This window comes from Epinephelus fuscoguttatus, linkage group LG24 (assembly GCF_011397635.1).
Source record: "Epinephelus fuscoguttatus linkage group LG24, E.fuscoguttatus.final_Chr_v1".
Lineage (NCBI taxonomy): Eukaryota > Metazoa > Chordata > Actinopteri > Perciformes > Serranidae > Epinephelus > Epinephelus fuscoguttatus.
The window spans coordinates 14,367,795-14,380,829 of NC_064775.1; the positions used below are offsets into that span (position 1 = coordinate 14,367,795).

The 13,035-nt window shown below is 39.5% G+C and overlaps 1 protein-coding gene across 12 annotated transcripts in view; it reads left to right on the plus strand.

The window, feature by feature from the left end:
- Window positions 1-13,035, plus strand: part of dmd (dystrophin) — a 360,279-nt gene that overhangs the window by 143,190 nt on the left and 204,054 nt on the right. For all 12 annotated transcript variants that reach the window (XM_049569632.1, XM_049569640.1, XM_049569631.1 and 9 more), the window contains 4 exons: window positions 1,965-2,057; window positions 5,030-5,110; window positions 7,428-7,520; window positions 10,666-10,767. In XM_049569632.1, coding sequence (XP_049425589.1) covers window positions 1,965-2,057; window positions 5,030-5,110; window positions 7,428-7,520; window positions 10,666-10,767 — 369 coding nt within the window. The remainder of the gene's footprint in view (window positions 1-1,964; window positions 2,058-5,029; window positions 5,111-7,427; window positions 7,521-10,665; window positions 10,768-13,035) is intronic.

Genomic DNA, 13,035 nt, shown 5'->3' on the forward strand with positions numbered 1-13,035 from the left:
TAACCAGGACAGTAATAATGCAGGGAAGATTCATGATGCTATTTGTACATGATGCTGCTGGCAAAACATGCAGAAGAAAAGCTTCACTTTACTTACTTTTTGTCTGTGTCCTTGCCCCTTTCCTGTCTTTACCAATTCTTCTTACACTTGCTCATAATTACTGACTTCAGCAAGCTTTTTCTCAGTTTTTAAAATAATACGATAGGGCTGCTCACCATGTTAAATCAAGTGGTGCTGGAAAATTAGTCCAGATTAGCCGATCTCAAATCTGTTATGACACCTCTAATAAACCGTGGGCATGTGAAGGTCATTCGCAATATGCAAGTTAAATTGAACTAATTGATCAGCCTCAAGTTAAGAGCTGTAGCCCTGTGAAGACCACCGAGGTGAAATATATGGGAGAAATAATAGCGATGTTTTAGGGTTTTCTATAAGATACTTACTGATTTTAGATTATTTTTATGGTTTTGTGATTATATCGCTGAGTTGTGCCTTATACCTGCGTACTCCTTATAAACCAAGCAGGGCTGAAAAATGAAGCCAACACAGAAGTGCTAAAAACTGCAGTTCCTTGAATGGCCACTTGAGGCTGTCTCCAAGAGTGAGTCAATCCCCATAGACCCCCACGTTAAAACGCCAAATTTAAAGCAGAAATAAACATGTTTACAGCTTGGGAAAAAACAACAAAACAAACAAACAAACAAACAAAAAACAAAAACAAAACAGTTTTGGTCTACTAAGTTAATTTCCCTATTCATGTCAGCTGTTCAGTGGGTGCATTTTTCTATAAGTTACATGTTTATATTTTATTCAGGCTTAAAATTATGCATAATTAAAGAGGTTGCTGCTTTGAGTGACAGATTTGTTTACTTAATTTCAGTGGCGATCCATAATTAAACTTTGCTTGTAATGTGATATTGTTAATAAAAAACAAGCAAAAGAAAAAACAACAACTTTTAAATCTGCGGAGTTCTGTGGACGCAGATTCCATGTGGGCCTGCTGATAAGCATCTCCTCAGCAAGCTGGTCATATCCACCCCTCTCTCCTCCACATCCTCGTCCAAATATGGTCACTTCTGGCTCCAAGAAATCTAAGATGGCGACAGCAAAATCCCCTATCTCAAGGTTTGAAAATGGGAGACCGCAAACCAATGGATGACTTGGCTATGTTAATTATTTTTACACAGTCCATGTTATTAACACAGTATAGTGGTGGAAAAAATTTCATGACATCAACTTAAACTGGTGATACATTAAAAAAAAAAAAATCTCCAGATACATATCTCTTCTAGCTCACTTAAAGAATTATATTTATTAGGCCCTGTCAGGTGTCTCTTTGGTTAATAATGTATGTAGTATATCTATATATCTATTGGTAGGTTGACCCCTCTTGGTTACAGGTGGGATGGGTGGGGGGGGTTGTATTTTGTTGTTATTATGGACTGTGTGATGGGTTGTAGTTTCCTGCTATTCTTGGCTGCAAAGTGAAAAAACTATTTATTTATTTATTTAATTGAAATATAGCTCCTCGATTCCTGCTTTTCCCTTCACTCTGGCTGCTGTGAAGGCCCAGAGAAGACATTCACTGTATTCAGCCTGAAGTGTTTTCCAGTGTGAAGTAACTGCGAGCTTGTAATCCCAGACTTATCAGCACTGATAAAGAACAACCTCTTGGGTATTAACTGCTATCTTCACATTTAACACAGGGCTGATTTGTGCTTACTCAAAAGACGTCTCTTTATACTCCCAAAAACTGTTGTGGTTCTGGCCATCTACGAGTAGTCTCCAGTACGTGGATTGAAGTTTTGACCCTTACGCGGTAAACTGACCTCATGTCACTGCCTGCAGACTTAAAGAAATGTAACTTTATATTAATAAACCTGTAGAATCTTGTGAATGTTAAGTATTAATGCACATTAATATATTCAGCTAAACTGATAATTGTGTGTGTATCTGTGTTTTAGACAGGGAAACCACCTGTGGATGATCTGTTCTCAGACCTGTGTGATGGAAGACGTCTGCTGGAGCTGCTGGAGGGGCTGTCAGGACATGAGCTGGTATGAATATACCACCACCACATAACTGACATGACTGCAACATTATAATCAACTAATAAATACATTTATATAATGCCCCTTACAAGTATTGAGTAATGATTACCATTCCCCACAGCCCGAGAGGCCAAACTATCACAGGGCTGACACATAGAGACGCTTACATTCACACCTACAGCAGTTTCAAGTCACCAATTAACCGAAACTGCATGTCTTTGGACTGTGGGAGGAAGCTGTAGAGCCTGGAGAAAACCCATTTAGAACATGGGAGAACATGAAAACTCCAGGCAGAATATTGCTGAGGGGAATATCAGCTGAACATACTTTGGGCTGACAAATCAAAGTTTAAACCTATTGAATCTAACCTCTTGGTAGACTGCAGAGCGCCCCCACCCCCCACCCACAAAAAAGTGGCTTTCCCAAAAATTTCGAGCCTAACTCCACCATTGTGGTTCAATAATGATTGAGGGTCACTTACACTTTTCTGGACAGGAGAACAAATTCAAAATCAAAGGGTATTTGAGGATAAATGGCTCCAACATTGTTCTCCCCTGTCATGCAACACTGTGGGGACGTCAGCTAAATGGAAGTATGAATTATTTAATTCTTCTTCTTTTTGGGCCAAAATGGTTTCAGATGTTAATAATATATTTGGTGCCTGAATTGTTGTTTTAGCTATGTTTAAAACAGCCATTATTGAAGGAAAGAAAAAAAACAATACATATATAACGGTTGTGTATGTTGGGTGGTACTGATGGAGGAAATTCCTGAAGAGATGGTATATTGCAGGCTTTGAAATAAGTACCAGTGCTTCTCAACCAGAGGTACTTGTATCCCAGATAACAGTTCATCCAACATAGTAATTATATTCCTTATTAGTAACACTACCAACAACCTGGTCCCACAGAAATGCATGATATGACCCCAACCTAACAGCGCATTACATTATGGTGGCATGTAATGTGTTTGAACAGAAAAACCCGCACATTGCGCAGCTTGACAATTTATTAGTAACACTAACGTTTCGTTCCTCCAGGACCTCGTTAAGAGTGATCAACACCATTATTTGCAACATCGAGCTTAAATAAAAGATGCTTTTGCAGATGTGCCCAGGTGTGGGGGGTGATTCATCAGCTGTGGGTGCGTTACCCAATAGTTGACAACAACCTGTACACCATGTGTCACATACCTCACAAATGAAAGATCCAGGGAACAAGAAAAACACAGGAAAAACCATAGGCTCCACAGGCTATTTACAAGGTTATTTACAGAAAATGTTCATCTTATGAATGAACACATCGGCCTTGCAGCTTTCATTAATCATTCAAAATGTTCAGCATTATATACTCTTAGGCCATGTATTATGAATTGGTCTTTTGAGATCCACAAAGCCATTATAGCATGACATGCCATGCAGATTAAATATCCAGTATACTTCTCTTCTGCTAAGTATTTCTTCAGTGCTACCGCCTCGCTGGTGGGGTATATGACATATGGTACACATGCTGTTTTCAGTTATTGGGTAACACACCCACAGCTGATTAATTCCCCCACACCTGTGCACACCTGCAAAATGGGTGGGCCTATTTAAGGTCAATGTTGTATATTATGGTCTTGAAGGTCCAGAAGGTCTGAATTGTTAGTGTTACTAATAAATTGTGAAGCTGAGCAAAAGCAGTGTGCGTGATTTTCTGTTCAACTCAAGTGATAATTTCTGGCGCACCTGCATCCAAGACAGTTGGACATGCGAATATCTCTTTTCAGACAAATGGCATGTAATGTGTCAAAATTACATGCTGGCACCATGGAATCACTGCCGATGGGAAGTCTATCAGGATCCTTGGTGGATACGCAAATTTCCTAGTTCAACGACGTCACATAATGGGTGGTGGTTGAAGAAAACAAACAAGGAAACAGCTGATCGTGTCCCCTGTAAACTAAAAGTCAACACTGAGTTCTTTGAACTTCACATATTTACATCCTTTTGGGAGTTACATCACGTTATGTAAGACACTTATGCCAGTTTTTGACATACTTAGATCCCATACGTAACAAATGTAGTTATTTCAACTGAAACCACAGTCTTTCTCTAAACCTAACCAATCAGTTTTGGTGCTTTAACCCAACCATTTGGCCCCATACACAATAAATCTAGTTACTTTAATGGAAACCACATCACAACCAAGTAGTTTTGGTGCTTTCATGTCACCACCATGTAATGCAGTGTTAAGACACTCTGGCCATTTCACGCACTTCTGTGAGACATTGGAGTTTGTCCACTTGACTTACTCTGGCAAGTTGTAACCAAATCAGCAAAACTTTCACATCACACTTCATCTTCTATCACACACAGTGTGTACACAGCATTAACCTCAGCTTGACCTAATCATATTTCTAACCTTAATGTTAAAATCATCACTTGAGGAAATGAAAACTGGAAAATAAATGCCAAGTGCCAAGATTAAAATCCTAAACTGGCTCTTAGATGGGAACACACACACACACACACACATACACACACCAGCGCAGCCCACGGCCTTACTGTAATCAAACTTCCACTCCCACCTTGTTTTTCTTTTCCTCTCCAGCTCTCCCCACCTCCTCCACCTTGTCTGTTTGCTGGAATCCCTCTCTCTCTCTCCCTCCTCTTCAACCATTTCTCTTTATTTTTTATTTATCTCTTTTTTGGTTTTCTCTCCTCTTCTTTCTGTCTCCTCCACCTTTCCTCCCTCTCTCCTCTCCTCCACTTCTATCTCGGGGAGAGACATTATCATCTTTGTCCTTTGTTTGATACTATCTCCTTATTATAATGGCATACACACACATACAAACACACACTTTTATTGTAATGTGGCTGTTTGTAGCGCTCATGGATGCCCCTGAGCAAGGTCTGTTTATGCCTCAATAATCTCCTCTGTCTGGGCTGTGCGTGTGTGTGTGTGTGTGTGTGTGTGTGTGTGTGTGTGTGTGTGTAGGTGAGGTTGGAGAGGGGATTCACGCGCGTTCACTCGCTCAACAATGTCAACCGTGCTCTGCAGATCTTGCAGAAGAACAATGTGAGTATACGTGCAGTGACACACACACATATTCCCCTTTATTGTGCAGGAGAGTTTCATATCATATGGATTTGACTACATTAATATACATTAAATGAATCAGTGGTTAAACTCAGCAAACAGTGAAGTGCGTAGACTGGTCCTCTATCTCCTCTCTATCTGTCTTTCCATATACCTTTACCATCATCTCTTGCAGGATGCCTTTACTTTCCTGTCTAAGAAAAGCATTCCTTCTTTTATATCACTGTCTTTCTACTGTGCACATATGTGTGTTGAGCTTTTTCCCTTCCAACAATCTTTCTATTGCCTTACTTCTTTGATCGTCTCTCATTGTGTTGCCCTGCTGTGCTTTTACTTCTATTGTGATATTTCCCTTTGATATAAGAATATCTTATTTTAGTCAAAAAAAAGCGTATATTTATATTTTTTACTTAAGTTTAGCAAATAGTAGGGATCCAAAGATAAATCTGAGCAGTCACCAGAGGATAAAAGAAATCTTGAATTTTGTGACTCTGTTCTCTTTTTTTTTTAAAAATTGTGAAATATTGGAAATAGTCATCTCGTCAGACTTCTAAAGTCTTCAGTGAAAGAGGAAGAACTTATTGGTTGAACTGACAGTCCACTTAATCCTGACCCATTACTTACTGTTGTTATTATCAAGCTTTCTACTCCAGCACGGCATATAGTTTACAGTGATAAAAGTGGGCAGTTGATTGAGCAATTCAATTCAGTTTTCAACTCAGATTTATTTATGTAGCCTAATTTACAACAGAGGTTATCTTGTGACACTTTTTACTTAAAAGGATTGGGAATGGCAGAGTATTCTGGGACAGCGACACCATCCTTAATAGCTAGCAATGGTAGCTGCTGCAACATTAATCATCTGTCAATTGTTAATCGTCAGAAATATTAAACTACATTCCAAAGACCCATATGGAGAGAAGCTCTCGATCCATGAAAGCAAAGGAGCGAACTATTACAAAATTGAATTTAGTTAATGATATTGATCCTTACAGACTTTGACAGCTTGCCACCCATTAACATTATGGTCCCTGATGTCTCTCTGGTGCTTGGTGTTAGTGCCTACACCTGTCAGCAAATCAAAAACATTTAATTTTTGGGGACCATGTCCAATTTACAAACAGGTGGCTACAGGACCTTTTGATTTACAAGTCAAATACAAGCAACATTATCTTATCAAAGATAAGCTAGCCAATGTTATGCTAACTGTGTGCTAACAAAATGTCAGTTAATCATGCATAATTGATCTAACAAAATGAAATACATAATGTTAACCTACCTTTCTGTCTGATTGTACAACATAATACATTTAATGTTATAAATCTTTTTACAGTTTTTTGTTTGTTTAGCAATTCTTTATTTACAGTAAACAACCGGCGGATGGCAGTGTTATGCTGTGTTCCCACTATGAGAGGCAATGCAACAGTGTACCCAGCCACATTATCGCAGAGTCATTGTTAAGGTGTTGCTCAAGCACTCATTAACGTAGATACATCGTCATGGGCTTGTTTGTGTCTGCTATTTGCCATAAAGCACCTTGCCTGAATGTCATATGAAGTTTGTATTTGGTCATTAAATATCTCTGCTTTTGATTAGTGCTGGAGCCACAATTTGACATCACTTTTTGCTGCCCCATTACATCTCAGTGTACACCGCAATGCACAGAAAACTAGCATAGTGTCAGCAAACTGAGATAAATAACACAGCACCACAGCTAGAAACAAACTCAAATTACTTCCTTTGAAAACTGATTACAGCCTGTTGCTGTGTCACTCATAGTGTGACCACTTTACCTTCCAAAATGGCAGCGACAGTTGTTGATGACGACACAGTCCCGTTTTTCTTCAGAAAAACATACTTAGACTTGCAACACAGAGGCTAAGAGAATTCTTTTTTGTTAATATTGTCAAAGAATATGTGTTACTTTTACAAGAGGAAAGGCCTTGAGGATTAGGATTGACCAACAAAGTCGGCAAGTTGCTGTTAGAGACGCTGAAGTTAGCCTAAACTCTAATATACAGTAGTAGCATATTGGCTTAAATTCAGTGAAATATATGGTCCTTAACAGGGATATAGTCCTTGGTTATGATAGTAATTCTAGTGTTAGTCAGCTAGTTAGCTCGGCGTGCTAATGTTGGTAGCTTGCATGAGAGCCAACAAACACACTATTTAATTCGTACACTTTTGCTCAGCAGCCAAAAGGATTGGAAACCACTGAGTCAGAGGAAGAAAGGAGACTGTATTTTCTAAAATGATCCCACCATGAGATTTGACTTTCTGTTCATCTCTCCTCCAGGTTGAATTGGTGAATATCGGAGCGGCAGACATCGTTGATGGGAATCACAAACTGATTCTCGGGCTCATCTGGAGCATCATTCTCCACTGGCAGGTGTGTGTGTGTGTGCATGCATATGTATGTCTTTGTGAGTGTGTGTTGGTTGCTCTGAAGGCATTTTGGAGGCAATAAGAGTTTTCATATGTTGGTAGTGCCTCCAATATTAAGTTATGACATTTGTTGTTTGCAGTTGCAGCTAATTCCGGCTGCATTTCAGGGAGCTGTTACTATTTGGACTGAATATTGTTTCCTTACCTCCAAAGTTCCTTTAATATTTTTGTTTTTCATGATGGAGCTTTCATCTTTTTGCCAATTCAGAACAACAATATGCCTGTTGGCTATTACTCCCCTTAAGCTGTATTTAAAGTTCATTATCTATTTTACAATAGATTCAATGCTTAAAACCAACTTCATGTAAAGTCAGTAGTTTTAATAGCTTACATTACGATACATTTTAATTGTATTTCATTCCTCATTAAGTTGAATAGAGGCTAATGTCTCAATCACGGTAGTTTTGGCATAGACTTAATGATGCGATTAATAGCAAAACACACTTCTATAATGAGGTGTGTGTGTGTGTGTTGGCTGAGTGCGCATGATTATCTGTAGCATGTATGTGTGTGTCTGTGTATATAGTGTGTGTGAATGTGCCTGTCAAAGGCTGCACCGCCCTAGAGGTTATCTTTTGCTTGTGTGTGGGCACGTATGCCAGTCTGTGAGTGCATCTGTGTGTGTGTGTGTGTGTGTGTGTCATTGTGAGTGTGTGTAATCAGCAGTCTTTGTCAAAGCGCCCCTCCAATTAAAGTGGAAATGCATGCAGTGACCTACTCCCAAATGAGTCCCTTTTTTACCCGGCAGGCCACATTCAGTGAGGAATCGCTAACAAACCTGCGTGTGTGTATGTGTGTGAGAGTCCCCTTGCTGGGAATTCACCTCGACACCGAATTACACAGAGCTCTATTAATAGGTTTAGTTGCACATTCTGTGTGAGTGTGTGTCTGTGAGTGTGTAATAAACTTTCCCCTCATCTTTCTTCCTCTATTACTTTACATCTCTCTGTGCAACTGTGTGTGACTGTGATTGTTTTTTGGATGTTTTGTTGACTTGTTTCGAGGCTTTCAACTCGTTTTTTTCCTCATTCTGTCTTCTACTCATCTGTCCCATCTGTCCAGCCGCTGCTCTGAGCTCTGCTAACATTCATCGTACTACCTCACTGCATGAGTGCGTGTGTGTGTTTGCCAGAGTGCAGAAAGTGAGGGGAGCGAGGCAGAGGAAGAGGGTTTAGTGGTACAGTGGGGTGAGAAAGAGAAAGACAGGAGTAGAGGGGAACAAAAACTGCCTTTTTTAGAATGTATGTGTGTGTGAGAGCATATGTGGCTGATAGAAAGGTGAGGGTAAGATATGCATAAGTAATGCACAACCGGGCAGTGAAAAGTGTAATGTCTCTCTCCCTCTCTCCCCCTGAGCCCTGAACAAGTGCTCCAAAACTGTCACTCACAACTGCCAAAATCCAGCCTGCGAGGATGAAACCATATCCACACACAGGCATGTGCCTGGATATGTGTGTACACAAGTATCCTTTGACTGTGTGCACTTTACAGAGTGTCTGCTGCCATGTGGAGGTACCAGTGTGTATGTGAATATGCAAAGTATCCACTGACAGGCCATGCCAAAACTTTGCTAGAAAGCAGCAGATATTTTAAAAACGGCTCTTTATAGTTATGTGGAGAGAGAGTGGTTGTGGGTGTGTTTGATGGTAACTGCTAACAGTAGCCAACTGTTAACTGTGCGTGTCTGTTCTCTCTTGGTGGATATTGTGTTTCTACAGGATTTGTTGTGTGTATTTTACAGCCAACTATCCTGTTCCAACTGACTGACAAATCCACTGTTTGCATGTGTTTTATACGAATGATAAATGCTGGAGGACAAACATAAAAAACTTTACTTATAAGCCTCAAAATTTAGCACACACTGTATACACAGCCAGTTCTTATTCCCAGGGTGTTGCTTTACCACGCCAGCTGGCGTATGACGCCAAAGACACTCTTTCACATCCTTATGGGATGCACTGGGCCTTCAGATACCTCCAGTGTTAACCTATTTGTTGGCAGTACTTGGTGGTGAGAGAGACTGGTGTAGTATAAGGTGTAAGAAAGCCTGCGTAAGGTGGGACAGAGATGAGGTGGATGGCTCAAACAAAACTGGACTTAAATCGAGAAGACCCCAGTTTGTGTCCAGTGTGAAACCAGAAGTCAATGTTATTTTAATCTAATGGGCAGGGACCGGTTGTACAGAACACCTTACGTTTTTTCCTTAAGTATGACACTCGAGGCTTTATTTCTCCTTAGCTGAGGGACTCACATAGTTGCACAGAGTCCCTTAAAAGATTTCCTTAGTTAATAAAAAAGCGTTACAGTCACTGCGTTGAAAGAGATTTTACAGCGCTAAAAGATTCCATGGAGATTGTTTGTTTGCTTGGACCCATGCTTGTGATACCTGTCTTAGCTGTCTTATAGTTAGATAGTGAAAAAATTGCATAAGAAAAGAAGACAAGAAAACCACAATGGTCAGAGGAGGAAAAGATTAGACTTCTGGAGGAAAACAATCTTAGAGAACACACACTACAAATTCAATTCAATCCCCAAATACCAGAAAACAGAAAACGGTGGAAGGAAGTCATGTTGAAAATTAATTAATTCAGATCTGTAGTGTAAAATCAAAAGTGTATCCATTGGGTTCTCCTGGTCGCAGAACACTCTTCCCAGGGTGTGTTAGTTTTTTCATTCATCACCATATATTCAGTCATGTTGCAAAAGATAGAGTCAAAGGTACTTTAAGTTTTTTTTTACCTTGCTTTGGTTGCTAAAGTCTTTTGTGCAATGGTGGACCAAGAGAAAGCCATTAATACTTAAGTGAACATTCCAAGGTAATCTTAAGGAGAAGACTTAAGGGTGTTTTGTGCAACTGATTTTATTTTGAGGAAACCTAAACCAGGAATTTAAGGATAATATTAACTTAAGGTGTTTTGTGCAGCTGACCCCAGATTCCTAAATTGATCAAGCTCTCATGCTTCTCAGAGTATAAACTGTTTCAGTGATACCAATTTACTTTCCTCCAGTGCTGTCCTATGAACAAACTTCACTTTTTTTGTGTGTGAGAGTGTGTGTTTACACCAGCTGTACTTTGTATTTGTGTGCAGGTAAAGGATGTGATGAAAGATGTGATGGCGGGCCTACAGCAGACCAACAGTGAGAAGATTCTGCTGAGTTGGGTTCGTCAGAACACACGCCAGTATCCTCAGGTTTGTTCCCTTACTCATTCAGTTTTATTCTCAGTCTGCAGACTGTCACACTGGCCCCACTGTTACCGAACTTCTCCTCTAATGCAGGCTCTTCTGTGTTTTCAGGAAACTTTAGTCCTGTGACACCATTAAAAAAAAGCTGCCTTATTAACTGACCATGTATGTAGAGCATGTCTTCTTTTAAAAGCAGTAGCTTCAGGTCCTGCCTCTGTTTCATCTTTAGCGGTATAGAATGTTTTTACCACAGCCAAAGACCTTATGTTTTTTTTCCAGTAGTCTGTCTATCTGTCTGACTAGATTACTAAAACCCCTCATGAACAGATTTTCATGAAATTTGTTGGACAGATAGGCTGGGGGCCAAGGAATAATGGATTAGGTTTTGGTGGTGATCCAGATCTGGGATTAGTGCCATCAGATGATTATCATTTTATAGCCCTACATATGAAATTAAAAGACTTGAGCCGAAGTCCTAAAAATATGTTTTCAGGGTGGAAAAAGAATCCAATTAATTAATTTTCTTTAGATTCCTTTGGAGTATTTATAGAAGTTTGTACAGTCCATTTTGTTTTTTCTCCATTTCTTTTTGTAACTTCTGGTATGAACTGTTTACTACTGTATTAAAGCCTCTAATCCAAAATGCAAGAGCACTGACAACACAGCTTATGCCACTTTTTTCGTAATGTGACATTATATAGTTTCTTTCATATATTCTCCAAGGTGCAACTCTTTAAAGTGCTTGATTTCCTATTTAGCAAAATGGGTCCTGAATTACCTTAATTATTTTTTATTGTTGGCACACTTACTTGACACCAAAAGAAACATACGTAAATGAAAATATTATTCTTATTATATAAAAAGTGGCCTTTTGTGTGTGGTTTTTGCAATATTTCCTTTGTATCAGAGCCAGATTTTAGACCATGCTTAATTTTGACCTTAATTGTGATCTAATATTAACTTCAGAAACAATTAATACATAAATGCCCATTTTAATGAAATACATCATGTGTTGTATTTCATGTCTTTTGATACAAAAAGAATACCTGTCCCCTGGAGTCACTGTCGTGTCCTCCACACTGTGCCAAATGTAAATTCAGGGAAGTCTTTTGGTGACCACAGCAATAGTCATGTGACAGTCAGAGCGCACAGCAGGAGGACAGTTAGCTTCATGGAGGGCAATAAGAAAAAAAACTGAGGTAATTTTTTGTTGAAATAAGAAATATTTTTGTTGGCTGTCCTTTCCAAACAGCTCATATTTTCTTTGAATGGACAAATATTAAGAAAACATTTTATAGTGTGTATTTTGTGTATATTTAATGCTAATGCTAAAACGGACATTAGGATTAGCAAGCTAACATATTTTATAAAAAATGTGACATATGGCAATGGAAATGACAGTGTCAGTGTTATATAACTAAAAATATTATATCAATATATTTCTGTAAATATGTGTCAGATTTTTTAAAAATTCTCAGACCAAAATGGACCGTAGTTGAAGAAGAACTCTTTGACGTACAGTACAGGCCAAAAGTTTGGACACACCTTCTCATTCAATGCGTTTTCTTTATTTTCATGACTATTTACATTGTAGATTCTCACTGAAGGCATCAAAACTATGAATGAACACATGTGAAGTTATGTACTTAACAAAAAAAGGTGAAATAACTGAAAACATGTTTTATATTCTAGTTTCTTCAAAATAGCCACCCTTTGCTCTGATTACTGCTTTGCACACTCTTGGCATTCTCTCGATGAGCTTCAAGAGGTAGTCACCTGAAATGGTTTTCCAACAGTCTTGAAGGAGTTCCCAGAGGTGTTTAGCACTTGTTGGCCCCTTTGCCTTCACTCTGCGGTCCAGCTCACCCCAAACCATCGCGATTGGGTTCAGGTCCGGTGACTGTGGAGGCCAGGTCATCTGCCGCAGCACTCCATCACTCTCCTTCTTGGTCAAATAGCCCTTACACAGCCTGGAGGTGTGTTTGGGGTCATTGTCCTGTTGAAAAATAAATGATCGTCCAACTAAACGCAAAGCGGATGGGATGGCATGTCGCTGCAGGATGCTGTGGTAGCCATGCTGGTTCAGTGTGCCTTCAATTTTGAATAAATCCCCAACAGTGTCACCAGCAAAACACCCCCACACCATCACACCTCCTCCTCCATGCTTCACAGTGGGAACCAGGCATGTGGAATCCATCCGTTCACCTTTTCTGCGTCTCACAAAGACACGGCGGTTGGAACCAAAGATCTCAAATTTGGACTCATCAGACCAAA